Source organism: Arctopsyche grandis, chromosome 1 (genome assembly GCF_051622035.1).
Source record: "Arctopsyche grandis isolate Sample6627 chromosome 1, ASM5162203v2, whole genome shotgun sequence".
NCBI classification, from domain to species: Eukaryota; Metazoa; Arthropoda; class Insecta; order Trichoptera; family Hydropsychidae; genus Arctopsyche; species Arctopsyche grandis.
In genome coordinates this window covers 29,742,262-29,766,327 of record NC_135355.1, presented here as the reverse complement: position 1 = coordinate 29,766,327, position 24,066 = coordinate 29,742,262, and the positions used below count along the sequence as shown (strand labels likewise).

General features: G+C 34.7%; 4 protein-coding genes across 4 annotated transcripts; 1 reads left to right on the top strand and 3 right to left on the bottom strand.

Moving 5' to 3' along the window:
- The first annotated feature begins 1,897 nt into the window (after window positions 1–1,897).
- Window positions 1,898–7,828, top strand: mbt (serine/threonine-protein kinase PAK mbt). The gene is made up of 8 exons (XM_077446304.1): window positions 1,898–2,110; window positions 3,342–3,501; window positions 3,570–4,251; window positions 4,769–4,998; window positions 5,071–5,262; window positions 5,338–5,637; window positions 5,837–6,001; window positions 6,291–7,828. Exons 2-8 carry the CDS (start codon window positions 3,361–3,363, stop codon window positions 6,510–6,512), a joined length of 1,932 nt encoding a protein of 643 aa, XP_077302430.1. The 5' UTR covers window positions 1,898–2,110; window positions 3,342–3,360; the 3' UTR covers window positions 6,513–7,828.
- Arp10 (Actin-related protein 10) lies at window positions 7,076–10,050 on the bottom strand. Its single transcript, XM_077446318.1, has 6 exons — window positions 9,842–10,050; window positions 9,239–9,391; window positions 9,059–9,167; window positions 8,736–8,988; window positions 8,453–8,664; window positions 7,076–8,384 (listed from the first exon to the last, which is right to left on the bottom strand). The coding sequence occupies exons 1-6, from the start codon at window positions 9,916–9,918 to the stop codon at window positions 8,040–8,042; spliced, it is 1,149 nt and encodes a 382-aa protein (XP_077302444.1). The 5' UTR covers window positions 9,919–10,050; the 3' UTR covers window positions 7,076–8,039.
- Window positions 10,051–11,437: 1,387 nt separating this feature from the next.
- On the bottom strand, window positions 11,438–13,938 carry LOC143913328 (CWF19-like protein 2 homolog). Its single transcript, XM_077433045.1, has 6 exons — window positions 13,832–13,938; window positions 13,589–13,720; window positions 12,657–13,517; window positions 12,137–12,520; window positions 11,720–12,058; window positions 11,438–11,637 (listed from the first exon to the last, which is right to left on the bottom strand). The coding sequence occupies exons 1-6, from the start codon at window positions 13,877–13,879 to the stop codon at window positions 11,500–11,502; spliced, it is 1,902 nt and encodes a 633-aa protein (XP_077289171.1). The 5' UTR covers window positions 13,880–13,938; the 3' UTR covers window positions 11,438–11,499.
- Window positions 13,939–14,786: 848 nt separating this feature from the next.
- On the bottom strand, window positions 14,787–19,866 carry LOC143911082 (leucine-rich repeat-containing protein 58). Its single transcript, XM_077429817.1, has 4 exons — window positions 19,299–19,866; window positions 15,732–15,948; window positions 15,467–15,656; window positions 14,787–15,397 (listed from the first exon to the last, which is right to left on the bottom strand). The coding sequence occupies exons 1-4, from the start codon at window positions 19,790–19,792 to the stop codon at window positions 15,216–15,218; spliced, it is 1,083 nt and encodes a 360-aa protein (XP_077285943.1). The 5' UTR covers window positions 19,793–19,866; the 3' UTR covers window positions 14,787–15,215.
- Window positions 19,867–24,066: the final 4,200 nt, after the last annotated feature.

The window sequence follows — 24,066 nt, the reverse complement described above, 5'->3', positions numbered from 1 at the left end:
GTATGTATAAACTTTTAGATTAAATCAGAGCATCGTAACCTGTGCACCGCGGTAATATGTGTTCTCCGAATAGCACTTCGGCCTAATACGTGCGATTGAGATCGCGTTTGAGGGAGAAAACCGATGTTAGTTAGTGTTTTGCCCCTACGCATATACGGAATAATTAGCGATTGCCGATGAAGTACATATGTATGTACGTAGCTGACAAACTCTACGAGTCGTAAACAATGTGTGCCGTGAATATCCAAAGGTTACGATGCTCTGGATTAAGTGACGAGTTTCCGGAAACCCATGGAAACTATTAGGGTGCCACCACTGGGTATTTCAGGGGCGACTAGATATCGTTTGTTAAGCAGCTTCGCAATTCTTGTTATTGTTTTCCTCTGGCTGTAGGGTCGTATTGTTTGGAGGTCAGCCGTCTGAGAATGCGGCTAATGCAAATACAATGTACTCCCACAGAGCAGTGAAATGCCGTGGAAATCTCTTTTTATCGCACAGCTACAGATCTAGTATAACGTCACCTAGTCCCCTTGTATCCTGCTCGCGCACATGTAAGTAAGGCTGTGCGACAAAAACAGAACGAACGCCACTAGAATAGAGTTCAAAATATGCTAGCCGATAGTTGAATGCCTTCGGTGATTGTTGCGCAGAAAGCGATCTCGCGCAAGTCACTAAAATCTCGATCACGCTATAGGGGATGAACGAATGAAGGTCTTTTCATACCTATCCAACACGACCCGTATCCTGCAGGTGTCATGCAAGTGCGGATAGTATTCTTTGGTACATTATATATGGACGCGCATGAATGCATAAATGCGCATGCGTGAATGCAGTATGAATACGTACATATAATGTACCAAAGAATACTATTCGCACTTGCTTGACACCTACAGGATACGGATCGTGCTGGATAGGTATGAACAGACCTTGAGACGACTGGCATGTTGATATACGTGCTTTTGTTATGGAAGCCAGAGACGGAGTGTGGTAGCCACTCTGAACACGGGCGAGTTGATCACAACTCGCAGGAGGGTGACCGAACTCGACTATGTCATACAGCGAGCCGCCATAACGGAATATCTGGCACACAAAAACTTCATCAATCGAAAGACACACACGCAAACAAATTTAAACTAACGGGAACTAGAGCAGTGCTTCTCAAATTGGGGGTCACGACCCCTTTGGGGGTCGTAGGATTCCTCGCGGGGGCCGCGAAAATATTCAGTAGAAATTACAAATATTCATTTATGAATATTTTTCCACTTACATATTTAGGGAATTTATATATTTAAGTCTGTTAAATAATAACACATTTTATGAAAACTTTCCAATATCTTGTTATTGGAAAAAAAGCCCTGGTAATTATTATTCCTTTCGCGACTACGTACCTATGCGAAACAGCATTTTCGTCATTACTTATATTAAAAAATAAGCAAAGGTCGTGCCTTTCCACGAAGACTTTGAAAGATGCTTTGCGAGTTAGAATTTCTGACATTGAACCCGATATCGATTTGTTCGGTCTCCGTGACGAGACAGAATGTTAAATTACAGAAAACACAAATATCGGAAGGCAAAGATCGAAAATCGAAAGATCTTAAGTCGAAAGATCAAAAAAAAAATGGTGCATGATAAACGGTACACACTTACGTACATACTCACTTAATTTGCGCGAGCAGGATTCAACAGGAACAAGAGGAATATGCTTTTCCTCCCGTATTAATGTGCGCGCGCAGATTTTTAGGGGGTCATGACATGAAAGTAATTGGGAAGCACTGAACTAGAAGATCAAGATTTTAGTGAGTTGCGCGAGATCGCTTTTTGCGGAATAATCCGTTTACCAGTTGGATGCTCCAGTTTGTAATGTTGGCGTTTATGCAGCTTGGCAATAGCAATGGGCGTGTGCGTGGGTTGGTGAACATGTGCGAATGTATACTTGCGAGTGTGTGCAAGTGCGCGAGTGCGAGTGTGCATCCGTCAGGGGGCGAATGACGAGTGACGGCTGACGGCTGACGGCTGACGGTTGACGGTTGACGTCTAGCGGCCGATTGCTGATCGTCGAATCCAGCTGAAGGCCGACGGCTTCGCCCCCGAAGGCCTCCGCCCCCCACGAGTGAGTGTGATTTCAGACCGGAAGTCACAACGCCCCTACTCGTTCCCGCAAAGCCGGTCACTATTTCCGGTCACCTTCCGCCCCGCCCCCTCCCACTTGTCAATTTTCGCGTCTCGCCCATATCCACATTGAAATGCCTCATTCGTCACCCCTGAATCCGATTTCAACTACTGTTCGATAGTTGTACAATTCGATTATATGCTAATTTTACGATTTGCCGTTAATTATGTTCGTGGGGTGTTTTATGCGTGTACTTGGCGGATGGATTATGTGTGACTGACTTTTAATCCAATAATGAAATTATGTGCCTCATTCTAATTATATTGTATACAGTTTAAATCATAGCCATCAGATTTTTACATGTCTGACTTATAATAGACCTAAAAATAAATACATTAATTGATTGTTCTCAAAAAATCTTCTTTTGAATGAAATGTATATGTATTATTGCATAATAATTTGTTCATACAAGAACTATTGGTTTTAGTTTAAAGTACTTACAGTCAAAAGCTATCTTCAAATAGACACCCGATGTGGCATGAAACTTTAAGATATCAAAACTTTGAGCTGTCAAAACCTTTTAGATGTCAAAACGACAAGTATTTTAAAACCGTATTACAACATTGCTATAATTCCTGTTTTCGGTACATATAGGATGGGATAAACTATTGAAAATACTTAAACTTGTGCCTTATAGTTTGTGCACGAACAGACTAGTATTTTTCAATTTGTTCTTTTGTGTTTTTGATTGGCTTGTGTATAAAAAAACTAGTATGTTTGTGAAAAAACGAAATGTACACTTGTATGTTTTTAAATATATTGATTTACTGCAATGAAATTAAAAGTGATTTTGCATAAGAATGTCGATTCAATATGTGTTTCACCGGAATTTGAATGTGTTATGCTTGTTTTTGTTTTTTTTAAACTGGAGATTAATAAGCATATAATATTTTTGGATGATTTGTAATTTTTTCTAAAAATATCGAATATTATAAAATAATGCGTAATATATATTTTACGGATCGGTTTAATTCCACAACGTCATTTTATTCACTTTCCTCAGCTAAAAAGGATGGAATGTATTTCTATAAATTTCCGAATTAAATTAATAACATTGATAAGATAAGATCTTGATTAAATTTACAGAAGCGTCCGTTGACTTTTATCATGATGTTTCAACAATTATCTCTTTTCTTGATATTTTACTGTAACATTACATATTTTATTTCAGATAAAAACTGACGGCGAAAATGTTTTCCAAGAAGAAGAAAAAACCCCAAATTTCTCCACCGAGCAATTTTGAACACAGAGTTCATACTGGATTTGATAAAAGAGAAGGAAAATATGTAGGTTTACCGCTACAGTGGGCGTCAATTGTTGGCAATAATCAGGTAACTTTTATATAATAAACGATGATTGATAATCCAGACATATGGTCTCACCCGATGAATTTTTACAGATATTAAAATCGACAAACAGACCATTGCCTCTCGTCGATCCGTCGGAAATTACACCGACTGAAATATTAGACCTCAAAACCATAGTTCGAGGCGAACACAAATCCAACGATTCACGAATACTCCAACCGACGCCGAATGCACAGCTTCAAATCAATCAGAATGTACAAAATGGACTAGTTTTACCAAAAAATTCTCACGTCGCTCGGTCAAACTCGCTGCGTAGCTCGAGTCCACCGAGAATGCGACGAGACTTTCGCAATCAGCCGAATGTGCCTCCATCCGTACCCGAAGAAGGTCAGCAATCTACGACGGGCACTCAATACCCAATGATGAGACACGACACAGTGCCGTATAGCGCCAATCAATCCAGAGAATCTCCCGCGGAATGGACTAATAATCAGCATCCACATCACCACGAACATCCTCAACAATATCATCAACATCCGCAAGAAAGCAATGCTCTGTTGCAACCACACTATCCAGATAATACTATGCTGAGGGTTTCGCCGAGTGTTCACAGTCAACAAGACATTCCCGATAACAACAGCGGACATATAAGAATGTCGGGCTCGCAACACATTATGCCGTATCAAAATCCAACAAATGCCGGTCATCAGTCTGTAGGATATAATCCAATGCATGGAAGTAGCACCGGTTTGAATGGAAATAATATAAGTCCACGTTAGTATTTTATATCTATACACTAAATCGTTTTTAACTTGATACATTTCATATCGATGGCTTGAAAGCTTCATTCTATGTGGCAAACCTTAATTGAATCTATAGATTTTCTTTTTTAACAAGGTTAATTGATATATCTTTAATTAAAACATTTTTTTTGTATAAAATTTATATATTCCATTACGGGTTGCATCTGAGCGACATCTATGGTATTAAACTTGTACATACATACATATATAAATTTTGAAATCATTCAAATATTGGTGACATAGTGGATAGGATTGGTTTGCCAATTTGATGAGGAACTGTTTCAACAATGAAATTAGATAAATTGCTACACTGCTAGGAAACGGTTGGTCGAGTCAATTCTGAATAAATTCTTTTTCAATCGAGTTCAACCCTTGACGAACCCGGGAACCTCTCGGTGGTTGGCATTAACGGAACCATTAAGTTATTCTTAATTAAAAAAGTTTTCATTTGACTGTTATGCGTTATTATTGTATTATTAATGTTTTAGTTGAAAATCAAATGGTGTCTTCGCCATACGGTCGACCTCCAAGTATGCCTCAATTGAACCAACACTTGCACAACTCTCCATTGCCGGTTGTTACTCAGCAGTCAGTCGGTCCGTCTACAGTCGGCGACATTAATTTGAACACTGTGCAGCAGAAGAAACCGATGCCCCAGCCACCCACACCTCAAAACTCTCTCGTATCCAAACACGAACAGAGGCTTACTCACGAACAGGTTTCTTTTCTACATGATTGATTTGATTTACATCATTGTGATTGCTGTAATGATTTATTTTATATTTGATAGTTTCGAGCAGCTCTACAAATGGTCGTGTCGCCGGGAGATCCCAGAAATATGCTCGGCAGGTTTGTGAAGATCGGGGAAGGAAGTACAGGGACTGTTTGTACAGCTGTTGAAAAGGCTACTGGACGACGAGTCGCCGTCAAAAAGATGAATTTGCGCAAACAGCAACGAAGGGAATTACTATTTAATGAAGTTGTAAGTGTGTTTTTGTTTTTCCGCGGTTGGATTTCCTGTGAAAATATATCATATTTACTAACATTTTATTGTTAGGTTATAATGAGAGATTATCATCATCCAAACATTGTTGAAATGCACGCCTCATACCTAGTGAACGATGAGTTGTGGGTCGTTATGGAATTTTTAGAAGGAGGAGCGCTCACCGATATCGTAACTCATTCAAGGATGGACGAAGAGCAAATCGCTACCGTTTGCAAGCAATGTTTGAAAGCCCTGGCATTCTTGCACTCTCAGGGGGTTATTCATCGAGATATCAAATCAGACTCGATTCTTTTGGCAGCCGATGGACGTGTCAAACTTTCCGACTTTGGATTTTGCGCTCAAGTCTCGCAGGTAAATTAATATATATTCTTTTTATCCACTGCATATATATTCTTTTTAATGTACATATGTCATTTTTGATCAACAGAAAATAGTATACCTTTTATAAGGTTCTTCTTTTTAATTTTTCTTTGTATTTCTTTTACTTTTATCAGTATTATTAATTATAATGTGTCGGATATGTTACTAAATTTATATATTTCAATTACAGGAAGTTCCAAAACGGAAATCACTTGTTGGTACTCCATATTGGATGCCACCTGAAGTAATATCACGCTTGCCATATGGTCCTGAAGTAGACGTTTGGTCGCTCGGAATCATGGTTATCGAAATGGTCGACGGGGAACCTCCATTCTTTGATGAACCACCTTTACAGGCATGTATTCTATTGAAGAATGCAATTTTTTATATCAATTATAACTTTGAAGTTATATTAAAAATCTTATTCTATATATCGTACCCCATTTATTGATCCCCAAAGCCAAGCCATTTATTAAGCCTCAAATAAAACTATGTGGTTGAAATAATGTTACCAATTTAAACAATGTATAATGGTAAATCAATCGTTGTGAAACTTGGATGACTGCTGATGGCTGGTTTTGTAGTTTTGGGTATGATATATCTTATTATCGCTCATATATTGAAGAAATTAAATGTGATTGCAGGCGATGCGTCGAATTCGTCTGATGCCTCCTCCCAAGCTTCGCAATGCATCAAGAGCTTCGGCTCGTCTGACAAGCTTTTTAGAAGCGGCTTTGGTTCGAGAGCCGGCTCAGAGAGCGCCGGCCGCTCTTCTACTGCAGCATCCGTTTTTGCGACAGGCCGGAAGTCCAGCTCTGCTAGTTCCGTTGATGAGGCAGCGACGTCCGAATCCTCCAGAAAATTAAAATTATAATTTTTTTTCTTTTTGAACAAAGTGCAAATTATTTATACGAAATGAATTGATAAGATCACGTATTATTACAATATTCATATTTTAGTTGTAACTGTTTAGACACCTGTAGTTTCATTAGATACTGTTTTATCAATTCAAAAAGCATTTTTATATATATAGTATTTATATAATATGATGAAGCATGATAAATTTGTAGATCTGTGTTATATAAATGCGAAAGACCAAAATGTATATTTTTGGGCAACGTTTACGTGAGTACAAATATATAAATTGTAAGGTGAACCTTGATTATTTAAATTACATTATACGTATTCTACTTAAAAAATGTCTAAAATTATGATTTTGACCTGTATTTTTAAATTTTATATTTATATACGTTGGGTAATTCCTTATAATTAAGACTATAATTCTTAAGTGTTAACACATTCCTTATTTAGTTTTGTTTTTTCAAACATACATTTTATGAGATATTTGTATGTATTTATGTATCTAGAATCATTTTCAAGTATTATTATATATTATTGTCATGTCATATTTATAATGAAATATTCCATTATTGCATAATCAAATCCTTATCATTAGGCATTTATTGTTATAACAATAATATACTATACTATATGTAATAGTTAATCTGCTTTTATGAATATTATGCCGTCCTATTTACAGAGTGCCTTATCGATTGAGAAACGTTGCCTTTCTATATTATTATTATTATATGTATGTACGTATTTGAGAATCTTATTTTTCCATTCTATATAACTGAACTAATTTAAATTTTTCTGATACGTATCTAAGATTTGAGATTTACTGACGAGATTTAACAAAGTCACCTTGCTGCTATATTTAATAATTAAGTGTTTAATAAATTAAGTGCCTGTGTACATTTTTTGATGGATGTATTATCTTCTAAAGTGTACTTAAACTCTCGAGAGTCGTCGTCTTACTTTGTGTAAGTTTATTATTATTTTTATTTTGTATTGAAAACAGCAATGTAAATTAAACTATCTGGCCAAAGGTTATAATAATGATTTTGGCTTTTATTTTTCTTTTATTTTTGATAAGATTGTAATTGTGTATATTTTTTGTGATATTCAATTTATTTTATGTGTTTCGATGAAATTGTTAAAGCAATAATAACACAATAATATTTTTTTTTTGTTATTAGTAATATTTATTCGCATGGCAGTATATTGACATCGACGCCGCATAAAAATAAAAGTAAAAAAATGACATTAAGTTTTATGTATGTATAATTGATTGTATTAAAATATTTATCGTATATTATAAACTGAATTTACATTTCACGACATTTCTTTCTTACTTTCATTCATTCAAACCAACTTGTTATAAATTTCTTTTTACAAAGTTGACTCTTCTGGTTATAAGATTTGCTGCAACTATTAATTAGAACCAAACTCTAATTTAAGCCAAAAAAGAAATTTAAACTCTCCCTCTATATAAAGCTTATATTTGAGATTATTATCAACAACCGTTGAGATAGAAAATACACAAAGGCAAATTATAAACTAATGCTGGATCTGACGTCGTACGTTGCCGAATTATCAATAAGATTAGACCAATCGGGCACTCTTGGATCCTTATTATAACTCTCCCTGGACAGTGACCGACTATTTATAAGATCGGTCCCACCGAATATTGCCCCACCTAACCACGCTATGTAATTTTCTTTAGCGGGAGCCGTGTGGAACTTAAACTCCTTCAAAAAGCATTTGTCTTTATACAACGGCTGATTAATGAGTTGTTTCAATTCAGAATTCAGCCTGGATTTGATTCCGGGAAGCATAGATGTTCCACCTATGAGCAATATCGATTCTGATAATGGTATCCTCGAATCAATCGGGCTCTGAAAAAACGACACACATAAGAAATGCTTTAATTCATAATAAAAAAATAAAAAAAAAAGTTCCTCACTTTTAGTATAGAATCCAATACAATGTTTCCCAATGATAGATTATCATTATCTCGTGGGAAAAGTACTTCAGCAGCAAGCTCACGTGTCTTTCCAGAAATTGTAATGAATGATTCGCCTTTTATCGGATATGTAACGCTCGGTGGAGAAGTAGGTGGATTTTCAGATTCGTATTGATTCGATCTGTCTATCGTTGTAACGAAGCATGTCTTGACTACAATTAATTAGATATTACATATGTGCATAATACTTTTTGACGTGGGAATCTTAGCATCATAGTTATACCTTTGATATCTTCGATTGTCTTGTTTGACAGGTCCAATTGTTTGCCGTTATCTTCGTTGATTAGTTTGGTCAGGTTTTCATGTATCTGTCGACCAGCTAATGGTTGAGCTACCCATGCTTTAAGTAGTGGAACACCGTGAATTACTGGAACGATGACAGCTTCTTCATAGCCAATGTCTACGATGAGGCATGTGGTCACTGCTAACGGACAGATTGATACAAGGGGAGCCGGGAGAAAGAGTACAGATGATACCTATAGGGTGACATTAGTTGATTATAATAAATATGTTTGGTTTATTTTATCATAAAAGATTTATACATACTTCAAAATGGCAAAATAGAACTTTGGCTAAAGTGTCTCTGAAGACAGTTGGACTAAATAAGGATTCGACGATGATTATCTTACGATCTTTAGGACTGACTAATACGTGCCTGAAAAGGAGTAGTTATGCATTAGTAAAATTAGATCAGTGGCCGAAATTAAATAAATAAAAAAATACTACCTAAAATACAACATATGAATAAAATCGACTAGGGAATTGTACAATTCTTTAACAGATGTATATTGGAAAACACTCTTCTTCACTTTTGTCTTGGAACAAGTGTATTCCGAAGGTATGATACATCTAGGAGTGGGCTCTCCTGCAAAACCGAATCTGAAAAAACAAATGAAACATTAATATTTTCATATTGTTACAAAACTTTTAGGATTGACCCAATTGCAAAGGAATCTGCCAAGTCGCCGATTCAATACATACATAAATGCTTTCATAAAATGTAATTTTTATATGAGTCAAGGTAGTACAGCATCGCAAGCAATCTTAAAATATAAACACGTATTAACGAGGACGCCACGTTCGATGAAACGTGAGTGGCATTCGACCATGCGTGACAAATACGTCCATTGTGTATGGGAAGCTCCCACACACGCACATTGGGGTCACACCCATTCGAACGTATTAGAGCGATGGTGTTTTGGTAACACGTATTAGATCCGATTCCCGATGTGTTTTATTCAAAGTTTGGTTTTATTTGTTGATTCAAAGTGTCTAGTTGATGGAGTTGGTTCGTTGTTTTACGGATAGAATCTGTGTGATGGGGAGTACCTGGTGTATGCAGCGCCGATGTCGATGACGGTCGGTAGCTTTTCGTGTGATAGAGATAAACCCTCGTAGACCGGCATTGTGGAAATGTGTCTTTCCCACTCCTTACTAATCTGCTACTACTGCGTTGACACTGACAGTTGACAGGAGGAGTCATCGATTAAAGTGCTGCCAGTGCAAAAAATTAAAATGCTGCCACTATCAAAAATATCCTAAAAAATATAAATATGGGTAAACGGATTGGTTCGGTGATTACTAGTCAAATGTGAACCGGTCACAGGACAACTGGTCGCTCTAGATCACGAGAAAACTGGTTGACCGATTTTAGGGTGTGACCAGTTTTCTTGTGACCAGTTTTAGGGTGTGACCAGTTTTATCGTGACCAATTTTAGTGTGACGGGTGATCACGTGTGACCGATCTAGAGCGACCGGTTGTCCTGTTACTGGTTCACATATGACTAGTAGTCCGTTTACCAAACGGATTATTGCGCAAATTGCGATCGCGCGCACGAATCACGAATATGGCGTATCTAGCATTTGAGTTCTCGTTAGTATAATATTTCGCGTGTCTGTATTTCGATTGATGGAATTTTTGGGTGCCAGATGTTTCGTGATCGAGATTGCTTTTTGCTGAATAATCACCGAACCATAAATATGTATCACATTATACTATTAAGAGGGCTGGACACTAGCGCCTTGTCCATAAAAACGTATTACACTTCTCCCTTCCTCAATTATGGCACTAGAGAAATTATTTTTTAATATGCTATGGATATCCACCATTGGGATGCATCTATCGTTTTATATTTTTGATTAGTTATTTTTTATAGGAGCTAGAAGCCGCCAAACATCTTTAAAATCACCTTTTTTTTACAACCATGAAAAGAGTCCAGCGTGCTTATTTAATGGTCGATTTAAAAAAAAATACGCGCATAGTTGCACAGAATATATCTTTCTCATACCGATGACGATTTTTTTTTAAAAATTGATCCAGTTTCGGAGGAGAAAATAAGAGAATACGAAACCTCGATTTTGTCAATTTAAAATACGTTTTATAAAAATCAACTACATATATAACTGGTTTTATAAAAAGTTAAAATTGCGTCCCTGTATGGACCGTATGAGTCATTCGCCATTTAGATTTTAAAATTAAATGAGAAGAATCGTATAAGATTATTGAGTACATGTTGTATTTTATGGTGTTGCTCTTCATTTTTAATTGATCGCAATATACAAATTTGCGTTACTAGTTAGCGTTCATTATATTTTAATTCAAGCGGCGAGTGATTATATAATTTGTAACGATTGTAGTGTTTACCCAACCTTCTTTCAACGCCTGTGGCTAGTATTAGAACACTTGACCCTTCAGCATTAAGCATCGATTGGATCGCAAAAAAAATATTACTCTTGAATTTTAAAAGCAGCTCTTGGATTTTAAAAATAATATCAGTTAAACATGCTTTTCAGTCTCCAAAATACGTAAGACTAGGGATACATATGAATATTTGAGTCCTAGGACTTGATTGAGATAGGTTCTACATTTATTCCGGACATTCTAGAAATTTACTGAATTTTATGTTTACTATTTATGATTTTTGTGCAGGTTGCAAAAATAATAAAACAAATTAAAAACGAATATTTATTTCTTGACAACTAAAAAGTTAAGAATTTGTAATTGGGTCAAACGGCTTCCAAATTTCTGCAAAACGTTTAACTTTTTTACTTAAAACGTCGAAATTTTCTCTGTAAGGTCTTTTCCATAGATTGTGATCCAAGTCGAGTATTCCACCAACGATTTCCTACAAAATCAATTCACACATTACTCATAACTTCAATAAAGGCATTAATTATTTACAATTTTTCAAACAGTTTGAAAATTACCTGAGCGAAATTTCTTGGAAACAATTGCTGATCTTCAATGATATGAGCAAAACCACTCTGCATTCCAAAATCGACCCAAAAATAGGGCAGACCTTTAGGTACTCCTCTGCGGATGTCCTTTCCTTTCAAGTCAACAACTTTTTTATTGTTAGACCATTCGGTTTCGCACTCGAGCAGAGCTTTTTTGAAATATATCGCGATGGAATCGCACGCATCTCGAGGCAAAGGTATACAATTTATAACTAAATGGGGATGTTTATGTAAATGAGTAACAGTCTCAAAAAATATAACGTCTTCATTTCGTGAATTGAACATGTTGGTGATGACTTTTCTGTATGTCTAAAATAAAACAACAAATGTGATATGTTTAACATATGTGTATATAGAAAATAAAATTTAATATGCAATGTAAATTACCATTATTTCACTCCATACGTCTTCGTCTGCCATAACAGCACATGGCAAATGATACAATGTGGAAATTATACAGTGTCCATCAACCAATGATCTCCGTTCAGGTAAAGCAACGTATGCTTTAGTACCCATGCTTACGATCATTCTCTTGTTCATTTTGGCCGAGTCCACACAGTATTCGCAGTTGTCGAGTGACCGTTGCATTTTATTGTGTTGTGATATGGCTTTCATTTTCATCTTCTCGTCTACTTTTTCAGCTGATTTGTTTTTAGTTATTGAACTGGCAAATATATCTTCCAAGTCATCATTAGGATTTTTATGTTTTGAAAGAACTTTAGAAAATTCTTCATCATCGTCATAGCCGTCTCCAAACCTTTCCTTTTGAAACTGAAATAATAAAACAATTGAAATTATATCAGAATTCATACACATACTTACACATATTTAAAATGGCATGGTATTTTTTAATTTAAGTACACAAATTTCCATTATGATAATATCATTGAACATCACAATTTCTTACCATGTCTTGCAATGAATGGTTATCGTCATCGGCGAAGAATCTCATCCTATCTCCGCTTGCCGAATGAGTTTCGGCATTCCTTTTTCTGCCTTTATATTTATCGCTATGGGTCTTGCTCAGTGGTCTCATATTGCCTTTAGCATCAGTCAAAGTAAGCATAACGGCATTATTTTCACGGGTTGGGGCAGCTTCGGGATGAGTCTTTCGATATTCTCTAGCATTCTCCAATTCTTCTTTCAATTCAGCGACAAGTTTCGTATTACCCATTATATCCGCTTTAGCGATTTTTGCTCCCAGTTTATTCATTTGTTCGTCTGTTAAATATAAATTATCCTCGACATTCTTTTCAACCAATTTGATCTCATCGACTTTTGGCGATTTTGGCATGTCGGATTCCATTTCTTCATGCGATGATATGGTTTTAGAACTCTTTTGCCAACTCTTGCTCGTACTACTACTACTACTACTACTAATTGATTTATAATCTTTAGAATAAGATTCGCTACTTTGTCTCCTATCAAACGTTGGTTTTTTGAATTTAGATTTTTTATCGTAACTATTATCCATTGAATATTTAAAATCTCGGCTATCAAGTTTATTTTCACTGGGTAGACCAGTTCCGTCATTTTTCCAGTATGGATTTAATTCTCTCGAACTTTTGGTTGGATCATACATGTTTTCCAATGTTTGTTTCTTTTCAGGAGGATTTTTTATTTTTAAATCGTCGCGAGTGAATGTTTTGAAAACTCCGGTCATATTCATCCAATCATCCCGAATTACTTCCTTTGACGACTCATTTTTTATATCTGGAGGTGCTGATTTTTCAATCCAGTTATCATCACTGCTGGAATCCGATGATGACTAAAAAACACAAATATATTAATTCACTTGAAAGTAAATTTTTTAGCTAATAATATTTTGAGTGACCTAACCTCTAGAGGTAGCTTGTGCTTCTTTTTAGATTTTTTCTTCGATTTTTTCGATTTCTTTTCTTTTTTACGTTTGTGACTTTTTTCTGTGTCTTCCCGCGAATGCTTACTCTTTTTATGAGATAAATAATCGTCCTAAAATAATATAGACGAAATGTTTAATCTTTTATAAAATGGAAAATTAGGTATTCTAAAATAAATACATGAAGACCATTTAATAACAGCTTAATTTGAGGAGTTACATACATGTTCGAGTAATTTTCTTTTGGCTGCTAATAGCTGGGACGCCTCCATAGTCGAAGTCACTCTGACAACTGTCGTAAAACGTATATATATATGACCATAGTCGAATTCGATTCATATTTTATAAGCTCGAAACACTTATCTTTGTGCAAAACTGTCAATGATTTTTAAATACCATAATTTCTTCTCCTTTATAATGATATAATTTGGTTTTCGTTTTTTTTGTTGATAAGAATAAACTTACTAAATATCATAGTAGAGGTTCTAGTATTTAATCCAATTAGCAATTAGTAAATTGGCAAACCAGCCAGTTCCTCACATTTTCACATTTTAAAATTCACATTTGACTAGTAATCACCGAACCATATTATTGTAACGTAGAGATTAGGTGAGTGGCGCTCGTGGACCGATGGTTTACTAGCGCAGATCACCTGATCTCTCATTCCCGCCAAAATGGCCTCTACGAATGAATGAGCCGTATGCAACGGCCAATGGGATCGTCTGACTCATCGACCAATAGTTATTGAGCCCAAACGGGTATAAATATGGGGCGCTCTCGGCCTGGAGCGCCGACGAGAGCAGACGAATAAAATACTTCTACAACCCTCCTGCGTCTTTCTCTCCGATCCTGGAAGCCCCCTCTTCACGACCACGCAACATTATTATTTAAAAAATGATATGGTTACTTATTTTTCATATTAAACTATGTGTATAGTTTTTATCAGGGCTTATTTAAAAAAAAAAAGGTACCGGAGCTCACTTCTTGACAAGTTTTATTGAAAAAGATTATATAGAATATTCGTTTAAAACATAAAAAAATGCTTAGACAAAAAGGTGCCGGAACACCTTTCCACCGCGTTACATGGGAAAAAAGCCCTGGTTTTTATCATTAATAAAATTATAGGTCATTCACCTTGAAAACTAGTTGAAAAAGACCAAGAAAATAAAACCATAGATAAATTCTGGGCGAATATCTATTTTAATTGTAATTTTATCACATTTTCCTTATATTAAGATACATAATATACATATAATCAATAGATAAATTGAAAAATTACATTCACAAAGTTCAGATTACAATTTTAAAAATATAATTTAAAAAATTATAATTCTCATTCAAAGATAATACTGTTTGCAATGTAATTTGCAATTTATATATGTTTGACGTAATACTAAATTAAATTACATTTATATATTTTTTAAATGGTATAAAATTTCATATAACGATATCTTACTTCTCTAGCATAAATATTATATTATATACATATACATATGTAACATAATAATGGAATATTATATTTTTTTATAACATTATAACAAAATCTTTTGAATGCATTATGTAGTATAAAATTAAAAAATTAAAATTTCTGTTACGTTAAAATCTAAATTAACCAAGAAGAACTTTCTTCATCATGTAACCTCTTGAGACAGGATCTGATTCTCGACTTTCCCAACTGCCAACGTTTTGAATACATTTCGAGCTACACAAGTACTGAAGCAAGGGTAATCTATATTTTCCACAAAAGTCTACAAATTTTATATGTTCCACTCGACTGTCGAAGAAGACGCCTAAAATATATTTTTTTAAATTAATGGAAAAACTCATTTAACACATAAATTATTGAAATTTTAACATACCTTTACACTTTGGGTTTACACAATGATGAGCATTATGCAAGTATTCATACAATGAGTGTGGAATATCACCAGGTTGAAGACGAACCTCGTGCAATTTGACTGTTCTGGCAGCGAGTTCAAGTAAAGTCGGCGGTTGCAGGGATATATCTCTAACAAATCTTACCACAAGTGGATTGTCACGCAAACTAAGCTGTAATAAAATTATTATTAATCCAAAACTTTCATGCAAAATTTTGTCTTTCTAAATAAACAGCATATGACTTACTTCAGTCAGGCATTTTAATGTTATTATTTCCGTGGGCAATGTTCTAAGTCTATTTTTATGTAGTAAGAGGGTTCTGAGATGGTTCAACTTGCCGATACTTGCTGGAAGCTGTTCAATATTGTTTTCACTCAGCACTAGCATTTGTAAATGCTTAAGCTGTCCCACTGAATCGGGCACATCTATTATTTTGTTTCCACCTAAAGCGAGCACTTGTAAACTGAAAAGAAATACATAATTTTAATAATAATAAACAATTAGAATTATTGCATTTTCACAGGTTGGGAAATTTAATTGAATATGACAGAGGTGCCTCATAGTATAATTATTGTATATGCATATTTATAAATTAATATCGACTTATATAAACAATAACATATACATATGTACAACTACGATTTCCTAAAAATACGAACCACACAGACATTAATTGCTTTGTTGATAACAAAAAGGTTATCAAGCTATCAATTTAAAAGCATAATATTCAAATTAATGTGTATTGCGAAATTCAAGACTCATCAAAGTTTTAACGGTTAGATAAGACTAATGAAAATTAAAATAGTTCTCTATTTACTTAATACTAAACCAAACAAATAAATATTTATATATGTACATATGTAATGAGATATGATGATAGGTATTTCATTTTATTAACTTATTTCTATATGTATGTATGTACATTGTAATTATTTGAATGCATCTTATCTGCCAGCTTTTAAGCGCGTGAAATTTAGCAAGGAGGGGGAGAGTAAAGGTTAACTGAGGAGACATGAGATAACTGATAAACACTTGTACTTTGACCCTAAAAGAAAATGTATATGAATTTCTTGATTGTTCAACATTTCTTGAAATTAAAAGAAATCATTAATTACAGTTAGTCATTAATTTTTAAATTAAATTATCAGATAAAATGTATAAATTTGATCAGACTAACGTATTGATTCGAATGTACTGACTGTTTCTTATTATGAGTTATAATTTATAGCTAATCACAAGTAATACGTTGACTAATAAAAATCACATTAAAATTTTGTGTATGAAAAGTAGCTTGAACCAGAAAATAGAAGCAGCAAGTATAATATTATTTTGATTCCTATTAACATTATTTTTTTGTACTTAATAGGAATGTCAGGTTTCAAAGATGATATTTCCAGAAAAATGTTCAAAAAAAGAAGAGAAACGAAATAAGTAATTAAATACATACGAAAATCTTATATGGTACTGTTAACCCTCTTTACTTGGGTTTTTATTAAGTGTCCTAGGCAGTGGCGTGCCATGAAAATCTCCCTGCTTTTGTCGCACAACCTTACTTACGTGTGCGCGAGCAGGATACTATGGGACTAGGTGAGGTCATACTGAGTCGACATAATGCATAATGTTCGTCATAAGGTTGTATAATACATAATGATCGCCACTTGCATAATGCTTGTCATAAGGTTGTGCGACAAAAATATGGAGATTTTCACGGTACGCCAATGGTCCTAAGTCATGTTTTATGGATGAATGACGAAAATGGTAAAGGCCGGTCGAGCAAACTAAAGAGTCTTAGAAATTTTCGAAAAGTTTATAAAATAAAAAAATCCCACGGGTAGAGATACGTATTTGAGATATAGTGTAGAACAATCTCTCCCGCAAGTGATAACTAGAATAAACGTGAAGATATATTTACGAAATTTAAATGGTTTATTGACACTATTCACAATTGATTCAAGAACATATATTTTAAAAACATATTAACTGACTGCTGCAGATAATGTTATACATGTTATTAAACAATGATGAGTTGCAAATTCAACGGCGTCTTGTAGATAGCATATTTTTTAACAACAGTGAATTATATATTGTATATTTCATTTAGAATCAAATATTGATTTGTTAAGAATAATATATTCATTCATTTTGGAAAAAGGGCTTAGCATGTGAACCCGTGCACAACATTTATGATAAATACACATAATGAATTAATTAGTTTGTGCATTAAAAGGGCTGGACACCAGCGCCTTGTCCATACAAACGTATTACACTTCTCCCTTCCTCAATTATGGCACTAGAGAAATTTTTTAATATGCTATGGATATCCACCATTGGGATGCATCTATCGTTTTATTTTTTTGATTAGTTATTTTTTATAGGAGCTAGGGGCCGCCAAACATCTATAAAATCGCCTCTTTTTTACACCCACGAAAAGAGTCCAGCGTGCTTATTTAACGGTCGATTTAAAAAAAAAATACGCGCATAGTTGCACAGAAAATATCTTTCTCATACCGATGATGAAAATTTTTAAAAATTGGTCCAGCTTTGGAGGAGAAAATAGGAGAATTCGAAACATCGATTTTGTCGATTTAAAATACGTTTTATCTGGTCGAAGCACAACTGTCGCATTCACTCAATATATATATTGATATATATTGTCGCATTCACTCAATATATACATTCATTCAATATATATATCGAAGAAAGGAATGGCAACAAAATTAAGATTTCAGGTGTAAAGCCCTCTTAAGTGGTTTTATTATATTTATGTTCATAGAATAAAAATTTATACATACACACACACACACAAACACACACTTAATCTTTTATTTCTGTGACATCGTTTAATTTTATCATCCAACTACGCATACGTAATTATGATTATATTATATTGTATTCATATGTACGTTCATACAAACATATTGAAATTATCTATATTCAAAAACTAAAATTGGCGCGCAATTTTTACTTAAAATTTTTAATGATTATACAATAGGAAATTGTGATGTTCATAGCTTTAATACTAGAAATAAGAATTCTTTAGTTGTAAGTAGGGTTAAAAAAAAAAAAGTGGAAGTAGTGTTCTAATAACCATTGATGCATTTTTGCGGGGTGTAGAGGATCATGTAAATTAGCTCGAAGCTAAAATTAAACTAAATAAATAGTAATTAATATGGTCTGAATTTTTAACATTCAGTTCCATTTCTGAACTTCATAATAACATATTCAAAATAAATACAAATATTTTCAACCTAATCACAAACTATTGAAATACATAATCGACTAGTAAATTTTAAATTTATTTAATACAACTAACAAGGGAAACTCATATTTAGTTTGTACACACCGGAAATAAATGGTCTGTATTAACTTTATACATATGTATGTAGGTTTTTTATTTCAAATTGACCCCTTTTCATTTAAAATTGACATTGAAAATGAAACCTGTATTTCTAATATTTTATATTACATTTCTTAGTATTTCTACGTCTACATAGTACAAGTGTACACAAGTCAAGTTTTTACTCAATAATAAGTGGTTATTTTTCAGTGGATATAACATATGTATTTTTTTGTCCTAAGAACTACAAAAAACGCGATTTTTTAATTTTAATTCGAGTATTCCATTATAAAAATAAGTAAGACAATCAATCCATAATTCGACATGGGTGATATTTTCATTCTAATATCTAGAGATGTGAAGAATTGTGAACTAGTTTGGAAGTTTTTTTACTCATCAGTAATCTTTTTAAGTAGGTTGAACAGTTTTATGTTCTCCGTGACACAAATTAATTGCGCATTAAATTTGAAACTGACCTGGTCATTTTCCACACGTCTCTCGGTACATTTGATATAGAATTTCCACCCAAATATAAATATTTAATAGTGGGCAGGTCCAACAACTGGTCAGGAAACGAGGTGAGAAGATTTCCACTCAGGTTGAGCTCCTTTAACTCGGCACCTCGATTGCAGAAACTCTTGGGCAGAGATTCGTTGCTGAGACAATTGTTCTTGGCTATCAGGGAAGTGAGTGGGCACGATTCCAATATGTCCGGTAGGGTGTGTAAACCATTGTTGCTAATGTCCAAGACGCGCAAGTTGACGAAGCTCGCCACAGAGTCGGGGAAGTGTGCGATTCTGTTGCAATGCAGCAGCATCACCTCATACTGCTCGGAAGACTTCTTTTCGGAATGTGCTCGCTCCCTCAAAGCCGACTCTGCCGAGGAAGAGTCCAACTGCTGGCCGGAGAGGTCGAGGGTCTTTTGTTCGCGAGCATCGCTGTCGCAGCTGTCCGACGTGTAACATTCCATCTCTATCGCAGAGACGTTCCTCGACGACTAGATGACTAGGTGGTACTGCTATGTTGCCGTTCGACTACTCTGTCAGACCTCTGACTGAGATAAGACTCCTCTCCCTCTCTCCGTCTCTCCCTCTTCAGCTCGACGGCCTTGTGCAATCAGAACCCAGAACCGGTATTCAAATTTAATCGCTGAATTGCTTCCACTATCGCATTTCGACAAGACCGTCGTGTCGCGACGTGTGCTTTGTTACGAAAGTAGTAGCTCTTGAATTGTAACCAAAAGTTTCGATGTTATTTGAAAAACAACTCACTAAAATTGACACCTCATGCTGAATGGAAATGCTGCTAACTCAGCATATTATGAAATGTTTAGATAAGGAAATACGCTTAGGAAATTTTGAGATAAAACTAAATACGGCTAAAAATCCTACATAAATATGGGGTCTACCTCACGGGCCCGAATGTGAAACGCCCGAAAACGCAAATATCGAAAATCGAAAGATCTTAAAGAGTCGAAAGATCAAAAAAAAGGGTGCATGGTAAACGGTACATACTCACTTAATTTGCGCGAGCAGGATACAACAGGAACAAGAGGAACAGGCTTTTCCTCCCGTATTAATTTGCGCGCGCATAATACGGGAGGAAAAGCCTGTTCCTCTTGTTCCTGTTGTATCCTGCTCGCGCAAATTAGCTGAGTATGTACGTGAGTTCGTACCGTTTACCATGCACCCTTTTTTATCTTTCGACTTAAGATCTTTCGATTTTCGATCTTTGCCTTCCGATATTTGCGTTTTCCGGCGTTTCACATTCGGGCCCGTCAGGTAGACCCATATAAAAATTAATGTCTGTGTGTATGTGTGTGTGTGTCTCGAATAGGCTACTAAACCACTGAACCGATTACGATGAAACTTTCAGGATTTGTTGTGTGCATGTCCGGGAAGATTACTGTGAAAAAACAGGAACGGGAACGGTAAAAATGGGAATGAGTGTCATTGCAACGCAATAATTTCAAATGTGTTCACTACCTGCGTTTTTCCGACAAATGGGAACGGGAACGAGAACGGGAAAGGGAACGGGAATTGCATGCGTTATTATGGTATTGCAACGCATGCGAGGGTTCAGCTAGTCCAATATAAATATGCTAGTCGATGTTTTTAATACTTATTTTTTGGCCAAAAAACCTTAAATTAAGTTGATAATATTTTAGAAGTACTGCTACATCGTGTATTAGCACACACTTCTCTCTATTCAAATACCAATATGATAATTCAATTTTACTGATGTCAATTGGTCAATTTGAAAGCACATATGTATATATCTAATGAAATATAATGGTGGCGACCGACTTGTAATAATGCTCGCGAACATATTGTCAATAAAAAGTACTAAGTTTGAGTTGTTTTAGTGTTATTTGATTTATGACTTCTTAATTCAATTGTCAAACCCAGTTTTATTTGACATTTAAAACTTTTGTGAATGTTCAATTAGCATGTTCATTGATTGAAATTAAAAATCTTGTAATAAATACGCATAGCAACAAAATTTGAAGTCCGTATTGCAATACTAATATCATATTACTACGACAGGCTAAATACGAAGAAAACGAGTCATCCAAATGTGTATAAAATATTTTATATTTAATAGTTTCTAGGTGAGTAATCTATGTTTCAATCTAGGAACATGTAATTGACTTGAGAATTTGAATTACTTAATCGTTTACCTAATGAAATCAACCTGTACGAATATTATTTTGAAAATCGAGCATTCACGAATACTTTGTCTAAATGTAAATGTCTGAATACTAACTTATGTTATGGAAAGTATACATAATAATAATTCTACAACTATAGATATAGTGTATGTACGCGAAAACTGTCGTAGGAAAAGGAAATACATATGTATGTGCATTGAAGAGGTTTCTTCATGTTCATGTTCATTGCAGTGGAGTACATCTGGTGTGCGTATATTTAAATCTGCAGGTGGTAAATGGTGTGCTGAAGAAGTCGTCCTTTGTTTTTGATCCTTTTGCTCGTAATTAGATTGATCGAAAAAGGTTGGTTCAAAAATGCGTCTAGCTTGAGAGGGTTGGACACTAACGTCTTGTCCATACAAACGTATTACACTTCTCCCTTCCTCAATTATGGAACTGGAGAAATTATTTTTTAATATGCTATGGATATTCACCATTGGGTTGCATCTATCGTTTTATTTTTTTGATTAGTTATTTTTTATAGGAGCTAGGAGCCGCCAAACATCTATAAAATCGCCTCTTTTTTACACCCACGAAAAGAGTCCAGCGTGCTTATTTAACGGTCGATTTAAAAAAAAATACGCGCATAGTTGCACAGAATATATCTTTCTCATACCGATGATGATTTTTTTTAAAAAATTGATCCAGTTTCGGAGGAGAAAATAGGAGAATACGAAACCTCGATTTTGTCAATTTAAAATACGTTTTATCTGGTCGAAGCGCAACTGTCGCATTCACTCAATATATATATATTGATATATATTGTCGCATTCACTCAATATATACATACATTCACTCAATATATGTATCGAAGAAAGGAACGGCAACAAAATTAAGGTTTCGGGTGTACAGCCCTCTTAAGTTTCCAGTTTCGCTTTATTTGTGAACATGTATTATGGTTCCCTAGACAAAAAATCAAAAATGATTTTAAAGATAAGATAAATTTATGATAGCTTGAAATTAAATTAATCCCACATGCGCCTCTGATATATTGATATGAAATTTTATTACTTTTCTTCAGCTTAATCAGTAGGTATATTGTATACAAAAATGTTTTTTTTGTATATAATATACGAATTTGTAATATAAGGTGATAATTAGTACTGATTTTTGGGTTACAGAACTTTTTTGATAGAATTTTATTTTAGAAAACGATGTCTCCTACAAAAGCATTGCACCTGCCGAAGACTTTTTCACTTTGCTAAGCAATATATGGTCCACTGATAAAACGCAATTGAATGTTGAAACTTTAAAATGTTTTCTAATCATTAATTTTAATTCAGTCTTGTGTAGAATTTTACAAGAGCATTCAAGAAAACAAATTCATTTTTTTCATAAATGCTTGTCAATGATTCTTAAATCTTCGTTTTAAATAATTGAAGTATTAATAACTATATTTTTGGAAAAAATGTCCTGGCTTTAAATTTGGAAATGCCTTTAAAATATTTAAAAATAAATTCTTACTATATATTTTTTAAGTTTGTTTAAATGATTATTTCATTGTGTAAAATATTTTCGTATATGCGTTCTGTATATATAAATTCAAACTTAGCGGAGAGATGCACCGAAAAAGTTGAGAAAAAAAATCATCAGAATCATCACTTATCATTTATTTGTTCGTATTCATAATGGATTTATAATATACGAAAGAATAAACAGAATTTATACGCCATCCAAATGTAAATTGCATTATGTAAGTCCAACAATGCTTGACAATGTAGTTTTCTTTATTTATATTTATCATGGTTCCACCTAACATAAGTACTAAGGTGATACCTATAGCCAAATTTTTACATATATACTACTTTATATAAATTTGAAATAAGGCAAATAAAGGAGACAAATAGAGGGTAGTTTGGCCAAGTTTGAGGAACCATTTCAACAATGTAATCAGATAAATTGGAAAATTCTGATAGGAAACGATCGACCTGGAGTCACACACATTCAAGGTCAGGCCAGCAACACCACTGGGCCAGGGTTTGAACCCGTGACCCGTTGCTTGCATTACACACTAATTATGTTGCTGGTTATGGGACGACGAACACTGCAGCAGGACTCTTTTATCATAAATATAATTCTATCAATGGATTTATTACAAATAAACAGCCAATTCTTCAAAGTACAGTTTACAATCTCGTACATTTTAATACAATGACCGTAACTATTCTGTATGCACAGAAAAATTTTGAACTAGTCTATTTTTTAAATATTGTAACGTAGAGATTAGGTGGGTGGCGCTCGTGGACCGATGGCTTACGAGCGCTAATCACCTGATCTCTCGTTCGCGCCAAAATGTCATCACCGAATGAATAAGCTATATGTAACGGCCAATGGGATCGCCCCACTCATCGACCAATAGTTTACATGTGTATGCATGTATGTGTATTGTGCCCAATGGGTATAAATATGGGGCGCTCTCGGTCTGGAAACCATTCCGACCTGGAGCGCCAACGAGAGCAGACTAATAAAACGCTACTACAACTTTCCTGCGTCTTTCTCTCCGATTCTGGAAGCCCCCACTTCACGTCCACACA